At 41.4% G+C, this 25,567-nt stretch overlaps 1 protein-coding gene across 1 annotated transcript in view; it reads right to left on the minus strand.

Moving 5' to 3' along the window:
- The window catches only part of lamc1 (laminin, gamma 1), a 206,782-nt gene that overhangs the window by 77,636 nt on the left and 103,579 nt on the right, over positions 1-25,567 (minus strand). Inside the window, exons 2-3 of the mRNA XM_060930986.1 lie at positions 12,037-12,341; positions 724-854 (exon numbers count right to left, since the gene is read on the minus strand). Of these exons, the coding sequence (XP_060786969.1) occupies positions 724-854; positions 12,037-12,341 (436 nt within the window). The remainder of the gene's footprint in view (positions 1-723; positions 855-12,036; positions 12,342-25,567) is intronic.

The following is a 25,567-nucleotide window of genomic DNA, read 5'->3' on the forward strand; positions in this document are numbered from 1 at the left end:
GTCCAGGGTGTACCCCGCCTTTCGCCCGTAGTCAGCTGGGATAGGCTCCAGCTTGCCTGCAACCCTGTAGAACAGGATAAAGCGGCTAGAGATAATGAGATGAGATTACCCCATCTGACAAATTTGGAACATTCCATAAATCACATGCTCAACAGGAAGTTACATCAGTTGTGTCTTCTGAAGGCCATGGGAAGACCAAAAGTTAGTTCTCTCATTTACTTTTCTGTATATTTGATGTTTTTTTTTTTTACTTTGATAAGGTCAATGTCAACATTACTGTCCTGTTACTTAAATTAGTTCTTAGATGATATTTGTTTATTTTACAAATACAGATTTTTGGTAAATCAATCACTAGAATGTGCTAAGTGTGATCATGCTATTAGCGATGACGTCATGTGGCTTAATTCCATGTATTAGCTAATCCTCGGCTAAAAACTCAGTCCTGTTACTCATATAAAGAGTATGCAGCCATCTTTGACTTCCAAACCTTGTAAAAAAATAAATAACGTAGCCTGAGGTTGACCAATACGCATTTTGAATAGTTAAATATGTGTGTTATTATAATCAGTGTTGAAAAGATATAACAAATTAAGTTTAATTTGGGAGTGGTACAACAAGCAAATGGCACCCATTCGGTGGAATGTCCCATCAGGCACAACCTGTGAAATGAAAACATTGCAATTTACAGTAATGATACACTGATTTTGATTACAAAGCTCTCACCTTCCTCCTACGGCAAAGTCGGAAATAGCGTAGTAGTACGACTTGAGGACCTTGGGGTCGTTGAACACTTCATCTCCGAACGTGTTCAGCCTGTTCAGAGTTACTCTGATGTCTGTTGCAGTCACCCAGTCCTGCAAGCATAAGAATGCTTAAGCAAGACACTTTCACAAACAAAGCAAAGTACAGTTTCTTATTCACCTTCGTGTACAAGAGTGAGTCACTGACCAAGAGTCAACTCAAGATACGGACAGATAAAACATTTCATTTCTCATGGAATGGTTCATGGCAAGGTATGGACAGTAAGAATGTCATATGGAGATAATGGTATGAAAGAAAAAAAAAACCACTGTATTCCCTGTACATCCAACATCTGGATTTAAGAGCAGTAGTTTAAGCGAAAACAAACTGGATAGATTCTTTGATACTGATAGAGAAACCAAAATGAGTATTAAAGAACTGAAAGCAAATTTTTTATCATCAAAATTCTCTCATTTTATTAAATATAGGAATGCATTTTTGATCGCTATTTGGTCACTGCTATAGCAAGTTATGAGTGTTTGCAATATGCTATGTAATACATCAGTCCATATGTCAAAGCAAATGGCTGTAAACGAGATTCGTTGAGACCTGTGCGAGACCTCGTAGGACAGAAGTAAAACGTACAGTGCAAATCAAACTCTGTGTCCGAAATCACTCACTCATTCACTACTCCCTATATAGGGAATTACCAGTGAGTGGCCTAGTGGTTAGCGTGTCCGCCTCTCAGTTGGGAGATCGTGAGTTCTACTCACGGTTGGTTCAGACCAAAGACCATCATAAAAATGGTACCTACTGCCGTCTGGCAAGGCCCGCTGCAATACAGATGCAAGTGGGGAGTCAAACTCTCGTGGTTACCAGAGGACCAGCCCCCCACTGTAACCCTAGCCATGTAAGAGGCTGAGGGCCACGGAAACAGAGATTGGCGCTGCCCTATGCACCACATGGTGTGGGAAGGACTTTGATTTTTTTTTTTTTTATATACAGGGAATTACTATATAGAGGACTATCTAGCGAGCTCATTGGTAAAATGAAAAAACGTTTTCGGACACTAGTCTGTCGCACTGGTATTTACGTCATTACCATCGCACAATTAAAACGTGCTAGATCAGTCGGCTGGTGGGTTTTCAAAATAATAAACATGCATGTATTTTTGTGATAAATACATATTATACTGAACGTATTTCCCCACATCAAAGTACCCACATCTTTCAGGTCTTTTTAAATCACGGCTGAATACTTTCTTCTTTGCCGCTGCCTTTTATTAAATCAAATTTAAGACTTTTAATTTGATTTCTTTCAGCACAACCGCAATGCATGATGGGATATGGGATATATTGCTTTGGTTAGTGACCATCGTTGTATACTACTTTTCATGATGCATTGTGGGATACTTTGAGTGCACTATACAGGTAGTCGTCGACTTACGACCTATGTGACTTATGACCGATCGACTTTACGACCATCCGGTTATGACTAGCAAGTGCTTCCCAGCTGAGCTAGCTGAGCGTACGACAGTTTCCGTCCCAACTCCCAGCAGCGCCCAGCATCCAGCCAGTGTTGCCAGATACTGCTGACAGTTTCCAGCCCAAAATATGTTCAAAACGCACCAAAATCCACTTAAAACCGCCCAATCTGGCAACACTGCATCCAGCCTCTTCTATTATGTGTGCAGTGTTTCACTGGACAAACAACGAGCAAGCTACAGCGCGCGTACGGCTTAACCAGATCTTGTGCTATAACGTGCGCAGCTGGTAATTAAAGTAACTTTCACTTTTCTGTTCTGTTACACTGTTCTGTGTCCAATGTCCAAAATGAAAAGTTAGTTTTCAACTGTTCAGCTAAAAAAAATGTAATTAAAATGATCGTGTTGTTGAAATGATGTGTTTGCAATTTATTTATAATCAAAAACTGATACAGGTAGATGAAAGAGTGATAGTGTGATAAAAAAGTACTATACTAGTACTACTGAGTGATAAGAAGTCCTAGTGAATGCTTGATAAGTAGACAATAATAAATAATTAGGCATATTTTTCGGTGCGCGCGCACTATGACTCAAAATAATATACTGGCAAGAAATAAAAGTTACTTTCACCCCTGAATATGCAGTGTTTGACTTAAACCAAATAATGAGCCAAGGTAATGAAATAAGAAAATGTTGATAAAATAAGACTTTAAGATGATTACAATATCATTACACATCACAATATACTTACGGTCATTTAACATAGGCCGACTTACGACCGGTCAGTCGTAACCAAACGCAGTCGTAAGTTGACGACTACCTGTATAGGGTGTAAATAATCCTCACTAAGGTTTCGGACAGCACTACAAAATGGCGTCCTCACTATATAGTGCCCTACATAGTGAGTAGGGAGCGATTTCGGACACAGGGAAAGTGACCAACATCTGCCAACGCTGTCAAAAGACGCACACGCCCTCTTTCGAATGCTGATGTAATCAAGCCGGAAGTTTTGTTTGTTTTGATAGCAATCAGGAAAGTTTGAAAAAAAGTAGGCAGTAATCGTCATTTAAACTCGTTTTTGTGCAATATTTCGTTTGGAAAACAGTTTTCAAAATGGCGGCACTGACACCTGGCTGACACTTCACGTTTCTAAGTCTCGCACAAGTCTCGTGAAGATCGCGCGGATAAGCGACGCCTGCTGTGGACCAAACAAACTAAATTCAGCATGGCTAAAAACCGAATAGGACGATAAGTATGATATTTAATTGCAATTAGTTGCCAATATGAGTCACGATATAAGGTTACTAAAACCGAAAACGTAATTGAATAACGTTCATAATAAATACAGCAAGTTTAAAAATGACTTCAGGTTCCCTTTAAGCAGTCACAGGCATCAAGGAAGATTTTACTGATCTGTTTACGTATGGATTAACGTTTGATTTGATCATGTGATTTTGCAGTGAGTAAAAGCCATATTAGTGTTCTGATGGGATACGATTCTGAAACAAGTCTTGCATACTTTCAGATGTGAATCAAAGCATGAGAAACTATCTGTAATGTGTAAAGCCCAGCTGGCAAAGAGCAGCATAAAACCCTCAAGCCTTTCTGACACCTTATCCAAAGCACACAGCTGTGATTCAGTGGGTGTTCCTACTCAGGCAGGTCGCCAAAGACTCTGTCCGTCTCTCGCACACAAATATGGTTTGACCCACAAGCACATCTAATGATTAGTAGTAATCTCAGCAGAATAGCTAACCTTAAAAGTGAAGTGTGCAGGTTTACAACCCCGATTCCAAAAAAGTTGGGACAAAGTACAAATTGTAAATAAAAACGGAATGCAATAATTTACAAATCTCAAAAACTGGTATTGTATTCACAATAGAGCATAGACAACATATCAAATGTCAAAAGTGAGACATTTTGAAATTTCATGCCAAATATTGGCTCATTTGAAATTTCATGACAGCAACACATCTCAAAAAAGTTGGGACAGGGGCAATAAGAGGCTGGAAAAGTTAAAGGTACAAAAAAAGGAACAGCTGGAGGACCAAATTGCAACTCATTAGGTCAATTGGCAATAGGTCATTAACATGACTGGGTATAAAAAGAGCATCTTGGAGTGGCAGCGGCTCTCAGAAGTAAAGATGGGAAGAGGATCACCAATCCCCCTAATTCTGCGCCGACAAATAGTGGAGCAATATCAGAAAGGAGTTCAACAGTGTAAAATTGCAGAGTTTGAACATATCATCTACAGTGCATAATAATCATCAAAAGATTCAGAGAATCTGGAAGAACCTCTGTGCGTAAGGGTCAAGGCCGGAAAACCATACTGGGTGCCCGTGATCTTCGCGCCCTTAGACGGCACTGCATCACATACAGGCATGTTTCTGTATTGGAAATCACAAAACAGGCTCAGGAATATTTCCAGAGAACATTATCTGTGAACACAATTCACCGTGCCATCCGCCGTTGCCAGCTAAAACTCTATAATTCAAAGAAGAAGCCGTATCTAAACACGATCCAGAAGCGCAGACGTCTTCTCTGGGTCAAGGCTCATTTAAAATGGACTGTGGCAAAGTGGAAAACTGTTCTGTGGTCAGACGAATCAAAATTTGAAGTTCTTTATGGAAATCAGGGACGCCGTGTCATTCGGACTAAAAAGGAGAAGGACGACCCAAGTTGTCATCAGCGCTCAGTTCAGAAGCCTGCATCTCTGATGGTATGGGGTTGCATTAGTGTGTGTGGCATGGGCAGCTTACACATCCGGAAAGACACCATCAATGCTGAAAGGTATATCCAGGTTCTAGAGCAACATATGCTCCCGTCCAGACGACGTCTCTTTCAGGGAAGACCTTGCATTTTCCAACATGACAATGCCAAACCACATACTGCATCAATTACAGCATCATGGCTGCGTAGAAGAAGGGTCTGGGTACTGAACTGGCCAGCCTGCAGTCCAGATCTTTCACCCATAGAAAACATTTGGTGCATCATAAAACGGAAGATACGACAAAAAAGACCTAAGACAGCTGAGCAACTAGAATCCTACATTAGACAAGAATGGGTTAACATTCCTATCCCGAAACTTGAGCAACTTGTCTCCTCAGCCCCCAGACGTTTACAGACTGTTGTAAAGAGAAAAGGGGATGTCTCACAGTGGTAAACATGGCCTTGTCCCAACTTTGAGATGTGTTGTCATGAAATTTAAAATCACCTAATTTTTCTCTTTAAATGATACATTTTCTCAGTTTAAACATTTGATATGTCATCTATGTTCTATTCTGAATAAAATATGGAATTTTGAAATGTCCACATCATTGCATTCCGTTTTTATTTACAATTTGTACTTTGTCCCAACTTTTTTGGAATCGGGGTTGTAGTATAAAATAAATAAATCTGCACATTAACTTAATGCGTTACAGATAAATGGTTAAAGCTCCTTAAAACTGTTCTAACAAACTGTAAGACAAACTATAACTCTGCTACAGATAAAGACACATCTAAGGAAGCTGCCCCCTCCTCTCTGTGGTCCCTGGGCATCCATCCATCCAGCTCAGATACTTTGGATCGGATATACACGGCTCCTTCAGACTTGCATCCTGCGTCAAATCCACAAAATCATTACATATTTTATTACACTGGCCAGCCTCCAGCTCGAGCACATAGTGCAAATTCAACATCCCACTTTCTAATCTTCACCATGTCCATGGGAGGAAAAGCTGAAAGCCAAAATGACAGTTTGAAAATTATGATCAGATCTAAAGCAGGTATTTTTGGAACTTAACAAGGTTATTTTTCAGAGTATCATTGGGATATATTGTATGCCAGTATACCTCTAGCTTTACATAACATACTAGTGCATCTCAAACAGAATATCATGGAAAAAGTTCAATGTTTTCAATCAGTTATTTAAGAAAGTGAAAACTGAATATATTCAAGACTCATTACATGTAAACTAAAATGTTTCAAGCATTTTTTCTGTTTTAATAGTTACAGCCTACAGTGCACAAATTAAAAAAAAAAAAGTCAAAATATTGGAGTATTTCAGTTTGAGGAAAACAGTATAAATAATACCCTGCATCTCTCGGTCTAGTTCAGTACATGCAACCACAATCATGGGGAAGACTGCTGATTTCAGAGTTGTCCAGAAGATGATCATACACCCTCCACAAGGAGGGTAATCCACAGAAGGTCATTGCTGAAAAGACTGGCTGGAAAAGGTGCACAAGCAATAGGGGATGACTGCAGCCTTGAGAGTGTAGTCAAGAAAAGTTGATTCAAGAACTTGGGAGAGCTTCAAGAGGAGCAGACTAAGGCTGGAGTCAGTGCAACAGCCACCATGTACAAACGTCTTCAGGAAAGAGGCTACAATGGTCGCATTCCTAATGACAAGCCACTCCTGAACCAGAGACATCAGAAGTATCTTACCTAGGCTAAGGAGAGAAAGAAATGGACTGTTGCTCAGTGGTCCAAAGTAGTCTTTTCAGATGAAAGGAAATTTTGCATTTCATTCGGAAATCAAGGTCCTAGAGTCTGGAGGTAGAGTGGAGAGGCACAGAATCCAAGGTGTTTGAAGTTCAGTGTGAAGTTTCCGCAGTATGTGATGATTTGAGGTGCCATGTCATCTGCTGGTGTTGGTCCACTGTGTTATAGAGAGTGTGCACGTGACGTCACGAGGTCACGTGATATTTGTTTATCTGCCATCTTGGATGGCAAGGCCGCGCATAGAACTTAGACGAACCCATTCTAATTATCAAGTGTGCGGGAGTAGATCTTTCGAGAATGGTTATATCTTGTTCAGCATTTGGTTGTACCAATAGACAGGGCCAAAAGGAGGGCCTGTCATTTTATAGATTCCCCGCAGACGAGGAGAGACGCGCAAAATGGGTGTCCGCTGTGCGAAGAGAAAACTGGTACCCTAGTTCTACCAGCCGAATTTGTAGTGAACACTTCATATCAGGTAGGTGTAATCTTCTAATTCAATACTCCTAGTACATCTGTTAAGTTGATTTTCGGATTGAATGATAACTGCATACTTAGAAACTAGACAGAACAGTGTTTGTGGCCGTCAGTCCGCTTGATCTCTAACATTTAAAATGGCTATGCCTAGCCCTACTACCCTGGCCTAGTCTATGACAATGTTTTATCTTTTTGGCTCATATATGCCTTTGAAAGGCCAATCCATAGTCGGGATGGCGAAAACTAAAAAAAATCTTGACCGACCACCGAGCCTCATTAGCTGGTTAAAGTCGGTTAACCTATGAGTTTAAACAAGGATGCAAACGGCGGATGCCGCCTTTTTCACGGCTGAATCGTGCAGATCCGATTTTTTTTTAGGGGGGGCGTTGCAGTGTCTGAATAATTTCATCAGAGTAAATTCTGCATTAAAATTACTAAATAAGCAAATGCTGTTACAGTCCATGAAACAGGAAGTATAAGAAGAAAACAGTAAATCAGAAAGCTGTGCACGTTTTCGCAGAAGCTGCGCAAATATGCGCAGCTTTCTGACTTACTGTTTTCTTCTCATACTTTAGAGTTTAGATTTCGAACATTCCTACGATAAAACGTCCTGCATAGTCTCTTTATGATAAACGTCTTAATGCCACTTACCCGTGAGGTTATCAAGTAGACTTCCTTCTTCGGAACCTTCCAGAGGTATAGTTGGGATACCCATCCCGCAACAAAATATTTATAAGCTTCCAGGCTCTTGTAAGCTTTGAGGGCTTTGCCAGTGTAACACGATTCACGATTAACAAGAAAATTGTAAATGTCGTGGTAGGCCAGATCGGGCAAATTGGCGGCACCACAGCTCCGAATTTCCCTGAACAAGGATTGCGGCAAGTTGTACGGATCTGCAATCCCCAACCTGGAACACTTTTCCACGTAACGCTGCCTCACGTCACCTTCAAGATGCTGAACAAACTTAGACAAGTAATCGCGCGATGTAGATGGGGTATTTTCCGAATTTTCTTGGGGATTACTCCCTGGATCCATTACGCTCATGCAAGGTAAACAATCCTGATGTCGTCCAATATGGCGGAGTACACATGTGCGAGTCACGTGACTGCACATCCTCTATAGCAAGTCCAAAGTCAACGCAGCCATCTACCAGGAGACTTTAGAACACACCATGCTTCCATCTGCTGACAAGCTTTATGGAGATGCCAATTTCCTTTTCCAGCAAGAATTAGCACCTGCCCACAGTGCCAAAAGTATGACTAAATGGTTTGCTGACCATGATATTACTGTGCTTGATTGGCCAGCCAACTCACCTGACCTGAACCTCATCAAGAATCTACGGGGTCTTTTCAAGAGGAAGATGAGAAATACCCGACCCAAACATACAGACGAACTGAAGACCACTATCAAAGCAACCTGGGCTTCAATAAAAACCTCAGCAGTGCCACAGGCTGATCACCTCCATGCTATGCCGCATTGATGCAATAATTCATGGTAAAGGAGCCCCAACCAAGTGTATAAATGAACATACAAGCCCAATTTCAAAAAAGTTGGAACGCTGTGTAAACTGTAAATAAAAACAGAATGTGATAATTTGCAAATCATGGAAACCCTATATTTCATTGAAAATAATACAAAGACAACATAACTGTTGAAACTGAGAAATTTATTTTTTTTGTAAAATATGTACTCCTTTTAAATTTAATGTCTGCAACTTGTTTAAAAAAATTGGAACAGGGGCAACAAAAGACTGAAAAAGTTGTGTAATGCTTTATAAAAAAAAAAACAAAAACAAAACCTAATTTGGTTAATTGGCAACAGGTTAGTAACATGATTGGGTATAAAAAGAGCATCCCAGAGAGACTGAGTCTCTTAGAAATAAAGATGGGGGGGGGGGGGGGGGGGGTCACTGCTTTGTGAAAGACTGCATGGGCAAACAGTGCAACAATTTAAGAATAACATTCCTCAATGTAAAACTGCAAAGAATTCAGAGATCACATCATCTATGGTGCAGATCATTAAAAGGTTCAGAGAATCTGGAGAAATCTTCATATGCAAGAGACAAGGCTGAAAACTGACACTGGATGCCTGTGATCTTCAGGCCCTCAGGAGACACTGCATTAAAAGCAGACACGTGTCTGTAGTGGAAATCACTGTATGGGCTCAGGAACACTTCAGAAAACCATCGTCTGTGAAAACAGTTCATTACCGCATCCACAAATGCAAGTTAAAACCAGATATAAACAATATCCAGAAACACCACCACCTTCTCTGGGCCTGAGCTCTTTTCTGATGGACTGAGGCGAAGTGGAGGTCTGACAAATCAAAAGTAGAAATTATTTTTAGAAATCATGGACACCACATCCTCCAGGCTAAAAAGGAAGGGGACCATCTGGCTTATCATCAGTGCACAGTTCGAAAGCTAGCATCTGTGATGGTATGAGGGTGCATTAGTGCACATGACATGGGTAGCTTGTACATCTGGGAAGGCATCATTAATGAATGATGTATACACACACGTTTGAGAGCAATATGCTGCTATCCAGATAAAATCTCTCTCAGGTAAGGCCTTCCTTCTTTCAGCAAGAAAATACCAAACTGCATGGCTCCATAGTAAGAGAGTCCAGGTGCTAAACTGACCTGCCTGCAGTCCAGACCTGTCTCCCATTTAAAACATTTGGCGCATTTGAAGCAGAAAATATGACAAAGGAGACACCAAACTGTTGAGCAACTGAAACTGAATATCAGGCAAGATTGGGACAACATTTCTCTTTCAGAACTACAGCAGTTGGTCTCCTCAGTTCCCAAACATTTACGGAGTGTTAAAAGTAGAGGTGATGCCGGACAGTGGTAAACATGCCACTGTCCCAACTTTAAAACATGTTGCTGACATCAAATTCAAAATGAGCATATATTTTTCAAAAAACAAAATTTCCGTTTCAACATTTGATGCGTTTTCTTTGTACTATTTTCAATGAAATATCGGGTTTCCATGATTTGCAAATTATTGCATTCCGTTTTTATCTACAGTTTATACAGTGGCCCGACTTTTCTAGAACTGGGGTTATACTTTTCAGAAGTTGGACACCTCTGGATTGTAAATCCTTTTATGATCGATCTTAGGAAATATTCTAATAATTTGAGAGACTGGATTCCTGATTTTCATGAGTCATAAGCCATAATCACAATCATCAAAATTAAAAAAAAAAAAAAAAGGCTTGAAATCTCACTTTGCATGTAATGAATATAGTATATGAAAATTTATCTTTTTGAATTAAATTACGGGGGGGGGGGGGGGAACTTTCACGATATTCTAATTGTTTGAGATGCAAGTGTGTGTGTGTGTGAGATATGTATAAATAAATAAATAAATAAATAAAATACATACTCTATGTATATATAAAATGATATTACACTGTGGCACAAAGATATGAAGTTTATCTTTGAGTGGTGAATATATTTCATGAGTGAGCGAACGAATGAAACACTTTTCAACATGAGAAGATAAACTTTATGAAGCTTTTTTTGTTGGCACCGTTGCCTCGGGCTTGCGATAAATAAATTTATTAGGGATAAAATTAGATTGTATGTTTAAAGTCTTTATTTTCCTGTAAAGGTGCTTTGTAACAATGACTGTTGTTAAAAGTACGATACAAATAAACTGCCTGGACTTCATATTTATTTCATTTAGCATGACAAGTCTTGTAAATTTTGATCATGTCAAATTAATAACCAAACAATTTCCAAGTCTCAGGCTTTAGTCACGCATAGTTCACAGATTGGACATGCTTCACAAGCACATCTGGCTCACACTGGACGCACAAATGGTGAGCAGATCTACAAATACTTTCCAGCTGTGACCAAGCGCTGCCAAGTGCAATCAGAGTCAGGGTGGGAAAGCTAGAGGCGTCACCTAGCAGCATGCTGCAACTCCTAGCAGTGACTCACGAGCAGGAGACGCAGCCACCCTGGGAATATCATTAACGTTTCCATATCTCATACACACACACACACACACACACACACACACACACACACACACGGAGCTTCTCTTATTGCCAGTCCATCGCTAGTTCTACATCCTGCCCTCCCCAAACTTTAGACACACTCGCAAGCAGACGATGAGCTGATTCACTGTTCTCACCTCCGTCATCAATTTAAATAGACCGAAGGAAAGTGTGTGGTTTTCAAATATTCTCCAACTACCAAGGCAAAAATGCTCACCAAAAGGGAGCTAGCCCTGTTTCACAACTGATTATCAGATTATAAAGTATAATGCCTATAATGGCTCATAAAAACATTAGTGTGCAGGGTTGCCAGACCTCAGCAAAGGACCTCCCCAACTATGTCTTAAAAATTGCACCAGAAAAACTGAAACTAGCCTTATAAATTGGAAAAAGCAATATTTTTCCTCCACATTTGCATTGGAAACAAGTGCACTGTGGTGTGCATGCATGTCCAATTTGTTGCTTCAAAAAAAAAACAAAAAAAAAAAAACACCCTGCAACCCTGAAAATATTTATCATCAAAGCTCACACATGCAACCTCTCTTTTGTTACAACAGGTCAAAGTTCCATAATCCGCCTAGCAAAAACAGCTTCCTGTGGGAAACTCTGAGCTGGAAAAGTAAAGCACACACTGCTGCTGAGTGAGTCAGAGAGCAAGCGTGTGTGTTCGCTGCCAAAAATTACTACTGTTATCATCATGTCTAAAATTGTTAATTGAAATTACAGATTGTGTGAGAGCACCAGGCAGAGCTAGACACACAAAGTGAGCAAAACTAATGTTAACAATGATGTTAGGGCTAACTGCTAACTCTTAGCAGATTAATGAAACTTGGATAGAGTGTCGACCTGAAGAACTGGGCTGCTGTCGAAGTTGTATGCACTGGGACGTCCTTCGAGCGTAGAGAAGGCCACGTTTCCTCCGGTAAGCGGCGAGATGTCGCTGAACTCATCTGTGCAGAGCGCTTGTTGCTCGTCCTCGCTGGTGCGGATGAAACCTCGGTTTGGCTTGCTGTAGGTTTTCTCACATGAGCCGCTGTAGTATTGGTATGGGATCCACGGGCCATCCTCGCGTGTGCGTTTGTACAAGACGAAGCTTTCTGGGCGGCTGGTGTGAAACTTCAGGCGCACGTAGGTGATATCGAAGGCCTTTCCTGAAAAATAGAACAACAGAAAGTCAAAATAAAGAGACCAGGAAGGGTGATGGAGTAAGCTTGGTGTAAATAAGTAGGAAACATACTTGCTTTATTCAGTTAATATGTTTAAAAACAAGGTTGTAAATATGATGCAAGATAGCGTGTTCAGATATACAGCAGCAAGGAAAGAGATGGTTCTCAAATTCAGTACAGGGAAAAGTTCAAGCTGTTCAGAACAGTGTGCTCCTCCAAAAGGAACATATTAATCCCACTCCTGCCTGCCCCCAAAGGAATTCTAAAGAATCCCAGCAGCTCTCATGAACGCACTTGACCAATCCCAACTGCAAGTATTGTTTGCACCTGCATGTGATTTTATTTTTTATGGCGAACTCCGTGGTCACCAGCTTTCTGAGAAACAGTAGCTAGGCATGTAACAATTCTCCGGATTCATTATTTGATTTGATTCAAGATACTGGGTTGGTGATTTGATTTTCCCATGATATTTTACACAAAAAAAGAAACATGTTCCTATCTTTGTCAACTTAAATATTCATTTTATTAAATTTAAAAATAAATCTTCCATTTCATTTTCTTAATAAGCAACAATTACTGACCCACACTTGTAAAGGTTGGAGTAAAATAACCAACAGACTAAATCATTCCTTTGATAAACGAAAAAAAAATGGGCCTTTTCTTAATAAACTTTTAGGAACATTTCCCTCTAGCTCCATTTTTCTTCAGCTCTTATTTCCTGTTAAATTTATTTGTACAGTCAATTGCACAACAGCTCTCATTTTAGATATTTTTCATGTTTTCACGGCATTAGAGCCATGTTACTTCCGCTTCGGGTAAAGTCATGTGCGTTCCTGCTATTGTACACTGTTGTGCCCTCTGCTGTCTAAACAACAATTATTGCTGTTAGGCAAAACTAAAATTTGCAGCCTGATAATAATCATGCTTTATTTTTATTTCATCAATTCAAAGAGTCATACGTTTGTATCGCAACTTATCGTCACATGACGTATTGTCACATGCCTAGCAGTTACAAGAAAACCGTGGCGGTGTGAAATGGCCCAAACCCACCCTCTCCCTCACTGCAGCCATCTCTCCTTCTTCCCTCAACACACCTCTCCCCAGTCATCACAGCAGCCCCTCCTCCCCCACCTCAACACAGACTCCTCCATGCATTACTGCAGACCAGGTCAGAGGTCAACTGAGGAAGCTTCACCCCAGGAAAGCAGCAGGCCCGGACAAGGTGTGTCCCCGACTACTGAAGACCTGTGCTGCTGAACTGGGTGAACCACTCCAACGCGTCTTCAACCTTAGCCTGCAGCTAGGGAGAGTGCCCACCCTCTGGAAGACATCATGCATCGTTCCAGTTCCCAAAAAGAATCAGCCCAGCAAGCTGAATGACTTCTGACCGGTGGCACTCACTTCACATCTGATGAAGACGTTGGAGCGGCTCTTCCTCAGCCTCCTCAGACCCCAAGTACAATATGCCCAGGACTGTCTGCAGTTTGCGTACCGGGCAGGTGTCAGTGTGGAAGACACCATCTTGTACCTGCTACACCAAGCCCACTCGCATCTGGATAAGGGAAATGGCACAGTGAGGATCCTCTTCTTGGACTTCTCGAGTGCCTTCAACACCATCCAGCCCCTACTGCTTCAGGACAAACTGAACAGGATGCGAGTGGACCCCTGCCCGGTCACCTGGATCTCCAGCTACCTCACTGACAGGCTGCAGTATGTCAGGCTGAAGGACATCACGTCTGACACTGTGATTAGCAGTACCGGAGCACCCCAGGGCACGGTGCTGGCCCCTCTTCTCTTCACCCTGTACACGGCAGACTTCTGCTACAACTCGGAGCTGTCTCACATCCAGAAGTTTGCCGATGACACAGCCATCGTTGGGTGCATCAGTGACGACAGAGAGGAGGAGTATAGGAGCCTGGTGAGGGACTTTGCTGTGTGGTGCAACAGGAACCATCTGCAGCTCAACACCTCAAAGACCAAGGAGCTGGTCATTGACTTTGGGAGGTCCAGACCAAGGTCACGACCAGTTCTGATCAAGGGAGTCGAGGTGGAGGCTGTGGATTCCTACAAGTACCTCAGGCTGTGGCTGGACAGCAAGCTGGACTGGACTTGCAACACCAAACACTTATACAGATAGGGACAGAGCAGGCTATACTTCCTTAGGAGGCTGCAGTCCTTTAACATCTGCAGGAAACTCCTGTGGATGTTCTATCAGTCTGTGGTCACCAGTGTCCTGTTTTACACCGTGGTGTGCTGGGGGGGGCAGCACATCCAAGAAGGACACATCCAGGCTGGACAAACTGATCAGGCGGGCCGGCTCTGTGGTTGGCATGAAGCTGGACTCTCTGGTGACAGTGTCAGAGAAGAGGTCTATGGACAAACTATTGAACATCATGGACGATGCCAGTCACCCTCTACACACAGTCATCAGCAACCAGAGGAGTCTGTTCAGTGACAGAATGCTCCTTCCCAAGTGCAGGACGAACAGACTCAAAAACTCCTTTGTCCTTCACGCCATCAGACTGTACAACTCCTCTCTGGGGGGGGAGGAGGGGGAACAGGAGGGCAGAGGACAGGAAGGAGCAGTAGCCTAGCCTAACAATAAGCAATACCGGACAATGTGCAATATAAAGTGCAATATCTCTCCTACCGCCGCCCCCCCACCTTTTCCCCACTCCTTCTCCCCTTCCCCATATCTTATTCTTTTTATATATTTGTATATGTGAATACTTAATTTATCTAGACGTTTTCTCCATTTCTTTTCTCCGTTTATCTGTAATGATGCTGCTGGAATCTTAATTTCCCTGAGGGAACCCTCCCAAAGGGATCAATAAAGTTTTATCTAATCTAATCTAAACCTAAGCACAGTTATTAGCTCATTTAAAACAGCTATTCCATAATATTGGTGTAAAGAAAGCACCTCAATATTCCAGCTTTAGTGATTTACACTGAACCAAATAAAGCCACGCCAGTGTGTGCGATTTTACATTGCGAGCCAGCATTCCACAACCAGAGGAGTGACGGGTCAACGTAACGTTGGCGTCTAGGATGACGCATCAGAAATACGAATACCCAGAGTATACCGGTGTTGCTTTCAAAACAATGACAGATGAACCGAGTGTTGAGGCGCTTGTATTAGCCATGCACATTTATACCTCTCTTCAAACACAAGCAAAGCTGCTGAGCATCATATGCAACACGTAATCACTTCTGTTAAATAATTCATGTTTAAGTGACATAACCTCAATATAGATAACATGTTTGTGCCCTTTAGCTGAGCTGGCTTTTTGGGGAAGAAGTCAATCATGGAAAACTGCACTCACAAAGAGAGAGAGAGAAAGCAAATATCAGAGTGAAAGGTAACGTGCAAGAGAGGAGTGGAGAGACTCATGCAAGCAACACGTTTGCATAATCAGAAATATGAGAAACTTAAGAGAAGCAGGAAGTGATTTGAGGCAGAAAAGCGTGTGGACCTTAGACGCTATAAAACGTCTCCGATTGTATTCACGCTGGTCTCGGAAAATAGAACGTTCAAGTCAAAAACATCACATTCCTGTCCCACCGTGCCAGCCGTCCCTTTTAGACAGACCTCGATTCTGCCTCTGTTACTACCAACTGTTCCAGCTTAGAGGCGGAACACAGACCCTCGTTCCACATTGAGACACGTTATACATAATGCGAAGCGGAATAAAGGCGCAAGATTACCGCCTTGAACAGGCTGTAAAAATACTGTTATCAGCATGATCAATTATTTTCTAATTACAGCATGCCCGGGCGGCACAGTGGTGTAGTGGTTAGCGCTGTCGCCTCACAGCAAGAAGGTCCGGGTTCGAGCCCCGTGGCCGGCGAGGGCCTTTCTGTGTGGAGTTTGCATGTTCTCCCCGTGTCCGCGTGGGTTTCCTCCGGGTGCTCCGGTTTCCCCCACAGTCCAAAGACATGCAGGTTAGGTTAACTGGTGACTCTAAATTGACCGTAGGTGTGAATGGTTGTCTGTGTCTATGTGTCAGCCCTGTGATGACCTGGTGACTTGTCCAGGGTGTACCCCGCCTTTCGCCCGTAGTCAGCTGGGATAGGCTCCAGCTTGCCTGCAACCCTGTAGAACAGGATAAAGCAGCTAGAGATAATGAGATGAGATTACAGCATGCCCCAAAGAGGTTAATTCTCCTTATAACCACAGCAACATGTCATTGATAAAGTTTTTTTTCAAGAAATGGTTTATTTTTGTAAACATTTCTAGAACAATTATTGTAAAATGAAATTTTTCACAACTATTTAACAAACCTGTACAGACTGATGCATGTCATGTACCAAAGAAAAACATCATCTAACATCACATGATTTTTTTCTTTTTTGTCCTATTGTCCACTTCCGCTCCAAACAGTTAAGTGCTGTGGAACATCCATGAATTTGTTTGCCAGATTAAACACAAACGTGTTTTGTCCTGAAAAACAGTCGGCGTCTTATATCAATGTATACCAGGAAAGAACGAAAATGAATATCAGGCACTGATCCAATCATGACATGTCTGTGCTTTCCACAGTAAAAGTGGAGTCAAGTACAAAATGTTACTCTCTATCAGAAAATAAGTGTCAGAGTGCGATCCTAAACAGCCAAGCTTGTACAAAAAAGTCTTTTCTTCTTCTAACACGCCATTCTTTCAGAGCATTTTTTTTTCCAAGAAGGCCTTTCAGTTCTGACTAAGTAGCTTGCCGGGTCTTCCAGCAATACCACGGAGCGTGTAGGAACGTATTCAGCAAGCCTGAGCAGGCTAGGCATGTTCGAGAGGATGTGCATACATCTATATAGTGCAAGCGAACAAAAACCTTATGGAGAAACGTCATTTATTTTGCGTGAAGGAAATGACACCATCTTTCAACGGGGCCACAGGGGGTGACGGCGTGAGCGGTGTTTGCTCGAGCAAAGAATTTGCTCTTCAAACAAATCTGCAAAAGCTAGCACGGAGAACCAATTATGTGTTGAGCAAACAGGCTGAACTATTGGATATAAAGACCAAGCAAAAAAACGGCGGCTAAAAGACAGAGGAGGAAGTTTGTCGAGGCTGAAATTGACCGTTATCAGAGGTGCCTTTGACTGGATTGTGAAGGTTACCATGGCAATAACCTCGCTGACTTTCAAGCACAGACAGACATCGACCTGCCGAGGACAAAATTCAGCTCGAGTGAGAGAATATTTTAACAGCAGGATGTGGGGCTTTTTTGTTCGCACCACACCATGAATGAAGTGAAAAGACTGAAGCTATTAAAAAAAAAAAAAAAAAAAAAAAAAACAGATGAGCAGGTTTCAGTGACATCAGGAAAGATCGTACAACACTTTACAGATCAAGCAGAAAATTACTAGAAATATGTTTGGGAAAGAAACTGGTCAAAGAGCTCAAGAGACCCAGGTGAAAAGCTCACCAGCGAGAGGGAGGTTCAGAACCTAATCCAGGAGGTGTTCACATTTCTAATGAGGACTTTAAATTCCACTCTATACAAATAGTTGGCAGCAGGACAGCTATGCACTTCTCACAGCCTTTACCCAGATTACCCTCTGAGCAATTTATTACAGTGGCTTGAAGAGGAAGCATCAGCCTTAGTGCTTTTCTTTCCCACTCGTTAACAAGATTTCACTTGTTTCCACAACCCTGCACTTGCGTTCGACTCGAGTTTGCAACCTGCACCTCTCAAGGTCCAACCAGTAAAAGTAGAAGAAAATCCCCCAAGCTTGAAATTCCTACTCGTCAACTTGAGGTAGTCTTCTCAACTGCGAGATCCTGCCCGGTTTAGGAAGTGACATCAAATCAACCTCGCTGTTAGTTCACAAGTAAACAAAGCAGCAGTTGTTACCTTTACAGGAGTTTTTGTGTGCACACACGATATGAGCAATCACACACTAATTGGCTACTCTACTACTAGGCTATAGAGATCTTGCATGTGACGTCACAGCCGATCCAGATTGTAACAGACGCCATCTTGTCAGTCAAACGCCATATTTCCGCCTTCTACTTCTACCTTTTCTTCTGGAAAGCCCTACTATATACAATTCTACTACAACGGCTGCGGCTACAAGTGCACAAGTCCCTACCTGTGCACATTTATGTTTTTTGTGTGTATTTTTGCGTGTTGTTCATCTGTACCGGACTTCAATATCCACTACAACCGTATGGACTTACTGGACATTGGTTTCCAGCAGAAAATGACGGTTTGTAGCGATTTCCATCGCATGCACAACGTTCCGGACGAGATGGCGAGACCAGCGGGGTCTCTGTGGATTGTTATCGGGTCTGGCAGGCGAAGGAGGCGGCGCCGGGAGCGGAAGCAAAAGCGAGGCTGCAGAGCCGGCCTGTTGACTAAGCTCAGAAAACAGCCACTCAAATCTCCACTGCCAAGCCTCTACCTCTCCAACGCCAGATCCATGGTAAACAACACGGACGATTTGGAATTACAGCTGAAATTACCTTATTCTATTCTATAATCGGCTGGTCAGTGCTATACTAGATACTACTGATATATCTAGCATCAGTACTAGTAATACTTAAGTGACTTACCCATCCAATGAGGATTGTTATTTTCTTGTTTACAAGATGCCACATCTTAGGGGGGCTGACAAATCCTGAATTTCTGTAAAGATAACTGTGCAGAGATTTATAAGCACGCAGTGCTTCACCACTGAACAGCGAGGGAAAGTTAATGAGGTAATTATACACGTCTGGGTATTCCACCTCTGGCAGTTCAATATCCACTGACACGGTCGTGAAAACTACGTCCGGTAAGCCATAAGGGTCACTAATCTGTAGGTCGTTTATTTTAAACATATATCTAGTTATCTGTTCATTAGAAAAATGAGCCGTGTAGTCCGTCGGTTGAAATTTATCCATTTTGTACACAAGTGCAGCAGTATTCAGCGGTGTTTTTTACCGACAAGATGGCAGCTGTGTACTTTCCGGTCACGTGACTGCAAGATTTCTATTGGCTCATATACCGTCAGTAGAGAAAAACAAAATGGCGGCGCGTGTTCCTCAACCAACTGAGGATGAAATAAAAACTAATCTGAAAACAAAATCTCAAAAGATACAAAAAAAAAGCAACAAAATATGGAATGAAAGCATTTGATGGCAAGATCGTATCTTTTATTTTTCAAGAATTATTATTACAGCATTTTTCATAAATTGCGACTGTCATTTCGCTGGTTTGTTTACGTTCTTCATCTTTAAGCATTAAAATTTGTTGAAATTTTTTAGACCAGTTAAAAAGCTCAAAGAAGTTTGAAAATTATAAAACTGAAATGTCCAAGGAAGAATTAAATAAATGTCAAAAGCTATTCTATACCTCAGCATATGGCACTTTCTTAGGAGAAAAAAAAAAAAAAAGCCCAAAAAACACCCCCACACTAAAAAGTCAATTCATGTAGCCATCGATAGGTTTTTAAGAAGTCCACCTAAGCAGAAATGATATCGTTGGAAGTTTTGTATAAATTTATCAAAATTTGCAAAAAAATAAAAAGGCTGTTTCTCAAAATCCAGTGAATGTGGGTAGAATAAAACCATTATTCCACCCAATCTAGTCATACTTATAGCCAACTCGGTGCTACGTGCCTTGTCGGCTATCAGCATACACACACACACACACACACACACACAGTCAATCATTAAATCACATTATTGTTCACAGTTAACTCACAATGAATCGCAATTTAATCACATTTTTCATCTGTTCTAAATATATCTCAAAGTGATCTTTTTCAACTTTTTGGGGAGTGGGAGTGGACAAATATGCTTCCGTTATGCAAATACGAGTGGCCAGGTCAGGAAGGATAAGGCTGGACACAACAAAAATTATTTCTGAAGGTATTTTATTCCCCCACTGCATTTAAAAAATAAAGCAGCATTAACTTTATAATTTTGAGGGTTTCGCACAATTCAGTGTGAACACAATAGTATCGTATTTTCCTCTAGTTCTGTACTTAACTTCCAGCTATGCAATAAAATAAACTAAAGAAACTAGCTGATGTGGACTCTGGACAACAGTAATGGCCATCTTTAAATAAAGAAAATAAAAATAGAAAACCCAAATAAATACATTTGTTAAGCAATACATGTTGATTTTGCTAAGGTCAAAAATTACATTTTTCTGATGTCCAAATTACCCCTTATGAGGCGAGTCCAATGCAGCAAAAATATGTCCTGGCCAACTTTTGAGGTCTAGAATATAATTTAAATCAAAGAATCTGTAAACCTTGTCGTTACAGAGCAGTTCAGCGTCTTTGTGATGTACAGTTCATCTAATACAGAAGTAACAAGTGTTGCCAGGCAAAACAAGCCTCGCCCAGTAGCACTTATGATGAATATGAAGGAAGATATCGTGGAAAAATATAGGTACCCTATGGGTACATGTGGCTACTGCTTATAAATAAAATTGTTTTCTGAGACCATGTCCATACAGTAAATATAGTATATACTGTATATTTACTCTGAGGCAGTAGCCACAAAAATGAAGCGTAAGCCAAAAATGAGCAATTTAAAAATCACAGAAGTAAAATATACCAAGTGTCTGTACTTTATATTATTCTACTCTTACTTCTTACAGTTTTCAAAACTGAAACCTCCGAACTGAGGCTGACATACACACACTGTCGCCATGACCCAAACTCTTATTTCCCAGAAAAGGCCCGGCGCTAGAGCTCAGTGGAATGCAGTTTCCGTCTGTAATAAGCATAAACATGTCTGAAAGCAATGTCTTTAGTCCATTTATTTCGAATGGTGAACCGAATTGTACACATTCACCGGCCATTTTAATCAGAATACGTGTATGCGCACGCACAGTGCGTGACTGTTATACTCTTACATTCTTGCAGCACGATGACATACTGTAGTGGCTTTAGGGTGACCATTCGTCCGGATAGTCCGGTTTTAGAGCCGTCTGTCCGGACGTCTGTCACACGTCCTAACTTTTTACATTTTGTCCTCATTTCGGACCCTCAGCTGCCACCGTTGCATCAATCGTCACAAATCCCCGCCCATTATTTACACTTGCTATTCTGCGATAACATACAGGCAAAGATAGCCTACAGGGGTTTCTCGTATACAAACATTCGCACTGCGCGCGCAGCTGATGGAGCCTCTGATTGTCTGGAAGCTGCTGCCACTCAAAAGCTGCGCTCACGCCATTGACTGATTTTTGCTCCTCCGAGCTGCGCGCGCAGTGCGAATGTTTGTACGGAAAAACCTATGAATGTTGGCGCGCATGCTGTTGAACAATACTCATGCCGAAACGAAAGACATCCTTTAAAAATGCTTGGTGCTTAGAGCGTCGTTTTGTCGGCAAGAGCCAAAAAGGAGAACACTTCGCCTTCTGCAAGCTCTGTCGCATTGACACTGATGTGGGGAGCAGAGGGAAAGGTGCGATAGACAGACAGACCGCCACAGAGAGAATGCCAAATGTATTGTCAAGGTTATAGGCCAAATGTAAATGACATGGTTGACTGTCATTTTTCATGTTTTTCTTTTTGATATTTTTTTGGATGAGCATAAATGAACACAACAATGTTTAGTTTAGTTCCTGTGGATAAGCCAAGGCCAGTATAGTAGGCTAAATGACAGTAGGCCTACATGTTTCTTGACTCATTTTTCGATTTTTCATTTTTTTTTTCTTTTTGATGGTCATTTTCAAGTGAATAAATATGTTGGCCTATGGCATGGCAAAGACTTTTTTCAGTGTCTATAGATGGACACAACTTTTGTTTCTTGTTGACATGGTCTTGACCATCATTTTCCACATTTCTCTTTTTGATAGGTGTTCCAAGTTAATAAATATATATATATTGACTTCATACTTTTTTTTTTTTTTTAAGTTTTTCTTACACCCCCCGTAACGCGACGGTGTCCTAACTTTAGGGCCTTTGTCCTCATTTTTGGACACAAGTGTCCTAACTTACAGACTCATGTCGGTGGTCACCCTAAGTGGCTAGTGCCTCTATGAGGCCATAGCCACAACAAAAACGATTTTGACCTTTTTGGTGACCTTGACTGGATGACCCTCAAAATGTTGGAGGTACTATTTGAGACCAATGCCCATCTATCCTGAAAGTTTCATGAAGATTGATCCAGCCATTTTCCTGTAATATCATTAGCCCCCCCCCAAAAAAAACCCCGATCGAAAACTATACCTCGCCCCGTTTACTCCATAGTGGGCGAGGTAATAAAACACAACAGGAAGCATTCTATTCTTCATATACCACAGCAACTTGCCAGAATGTCTCTAATGCTTAATTTATTAATGAACAACACCTCAGACTTTTTAACCATTTATAGTTACATTTAACGGTCTGGAATATCCTAGAGAAAATTATTTCCGATTTTAACTTGTTTTCCTTCCCTCACCAGCCCCTGTTGTCACTGGCTTTCCGAGAAACAGTAGCTAGGCATATTACAATTCACCCAATTCATGATTCGATTCACGATATTGGGTTCACAATTCGATTTTCCCCACAGTATTTAAATAAAAATTTAAATTATGAAAAATCTTACAAAAAAAAAAAAGAGCAATATTTAAGGGGTGTTCACACGGCACATATTTGCATCGATGCTGCACCGCTGTATTTTGTTGCGATATATCTTACACCGGTGTAAATTTTGTGGAGCGTTCACACGTCACAAACCTGCTTACTAGAGAGAAGCGTGTTAGCATCAGTGCAGCCCCACTTGCGGTCACACGGCAGTTTTTGCGACCGTGCTATACGATAGCAATAATGCGGAAATGAAATATGTGCATGCGTGAAAATGTACTTCCTTTTCCCGGCTGTCATGGCATCACCAAGCACCGGGAAAACAACGTGGATGAAGACACCAGTGTTGCCAGATACTGCTGACGTTTTCCAGCCCAAAATATGTTCAAATCCGCCAAAATGCACTTAAAACCGCCCAATCTGGCAACACTGGAAGACACGCAGTTCTGTTGTTGATATTCGCCATTTTGGAAGCGCAAAATACCAGGATGCAAATTTATGCAATGCCCGTATGTAATCAACTCTCCTCACGCGTAGCGAGTCTACCCCTAGCGTTCAGACGTCCCATTTTATAATCGGTGCTGCCCCGCAAACTAGCATTTATTCTGGAGTAAATTTCTTAAACCTCCTCCCGAGCAGGGTTAGATTTGCACCGGTTTAAGCAGCTTTCAGGGGCTACACCGGGATAACTTTGTACCGTGTGAACGCTCTACCGGGGCAGCCCCGGTGCTACACCGGAGTTAAAGTTGCCGTGTGAACACCCCTTTATTTTCCTATTCTTTATCAACTTAAATATTCATTTGGTGAAATAAAAAAACGTTACATTTTCTTCATAGCCAACACTATTTACCCACATTTGTCAAGGTTGGAGTAAAATATAATAGCATATTAACCAAATTTTTTTTAATTAAAAATGAAAAAAAGTCAACAAATGGACCTTTCCTTAAAGGTAGACTGCCTTTCAGATTTTTCAAGTTTAGGTCATACAAAGAATGTTCCCGACACCCAATTATTTCTGTTTAGTGGACCAAAAGCTACTGAGTTCGAATCACAGACTTCCAATTTTTTTTCCCCCCTAATAGAATAATTAATGAATGTAGGGCCATGTGGACCTAAATTCTCTGCAATTTTTGCCTGCTTCATGCATCACGTGCTGGGCTTTCCCTGTTTGTGCAAGGTATTGTGGGATACAAATTTGAAACAGGAGAACGTGAAAGACCGACTACAGTAACAGAAAGAGAGAAGAAAAGACGTGATGTTGCGAAGGAAAGGAAACGCAGGACCAAACTAATAAATATTGGCTGGCGGTCAGCGAACACCTCGGTGTGATCAGCTGTTCGTTTAACGACAGAATGATGTAACCGTCAGTGCACGGTCAAGGTAAACCTGTAGATGGCAGTAATGCAACACTGGATGCCAGCTGCCTTAAAACCCAAAAGGAGGAGGAAAAGAAGTAGCAGCAAGTAAACCTGCACATGCGCACGTGGACTTCCTCTGTCTGCATGAAGTGAGCGATTTCATGTGCATTATTTTCTAGGGAATCCCCTCAAATTAAATAACTTCCCAGCCATAGAATGGCTTGGATTTTTTTTTTTTTTGGCGATATTGCAGAAATAAACATACATCAACAATGACCACTGTCTCCATTTGCTTCTCTTTTCTTTAGCTTCCAACAGTCTGTAAAAAGACAGCTCCGATTTCTTATTAAACCTATTTCTATAGTCAATCGTACAACAGTGCTCTCCTATTTTAGATGTTTGTTTAATGTAACAAAAACAGAGCTGTTACTTCCTCCAATGGTGAAGTCATGTGTATTCTTGCTATTGTATGTTACTTACGGTCGAAACAATACAATTACAGCTCGGAAAAATCTAAATTAGAATAGAATGCCTTTATTGTCACTATACACATGTACAATGAGATTTAAAGCATCTCCAATAACAGTGCAAACAGCGTGTAGAGAGAGGGGAAGGGGGGGGGAGAAAAAAAAAACACAAGGGGGTGTAAGGTGCACAGTCTGAGATGCATGTGTTGTATTACACATTATGGAGTGAGGTATTGCACATATAAAAGTATTGCACAGAGACAGTCACATTATAAGCTAAAATATTACACATTATGAAGTATTGCAAGGTAAGGTGCGTGTGTTGTGTGTAAGGTGCACAGTCCTGAGGTGACTGTGTTGCATTTTACATTATGGAGTGATGTATTACACATTATAAAAGTATTGCATAGAGAGAGTCACCTTATAAAGTACTGCACATTATAAATTAGTAAAATAAATAGACTATAAAGTCAGAGCATATCAGAGTTCAGGGCGGTTATGGCTTTTGGAAAGAAGCTGTTTTTGAATCGGTTTGTCTTTGTCCTGATGCACCTGTAGCGCCTCTCTGAGGGCAACAGGTCGAACAGATCAAAGCCAGGGTGGGAGCTGTCCTTGATAATATTCTTAGCTCTGCTAAGGCAGCAGGAGGTGTAAATATCCATCAGGGAGGGGACAGGGCAGCCAATGATGATCTGTGCTGCCTTAACTACCCTCTGGACCCTCTCCGTCTACAGCAGTGCAGCTGCCGTACCGTACTGTAATACAGTATGTCAGCAGGCTCTCGATGGATGAGTAGCCTGAAAATGATCCAAGTTATTTTTTTATTTCATCGATTCAAATAATCAAATTTGTATCAAGATTTATCGTCGCACGAAACATCATT

Source organism: Neoarius graeffei, chromosome 1, assembly GCF_027579695.1.
Source record: "Neoarius graeffei isolate fNeoGra1 chromosome 1, fNeoGra1.pri, whole genome shotgun sequence".
Lineage (NCBI taxonomy): Eukaryota > Metazoa > Chordata > Actinopteri > Siluriformes > Ariidae > Neoarius > Neoarius graeffei.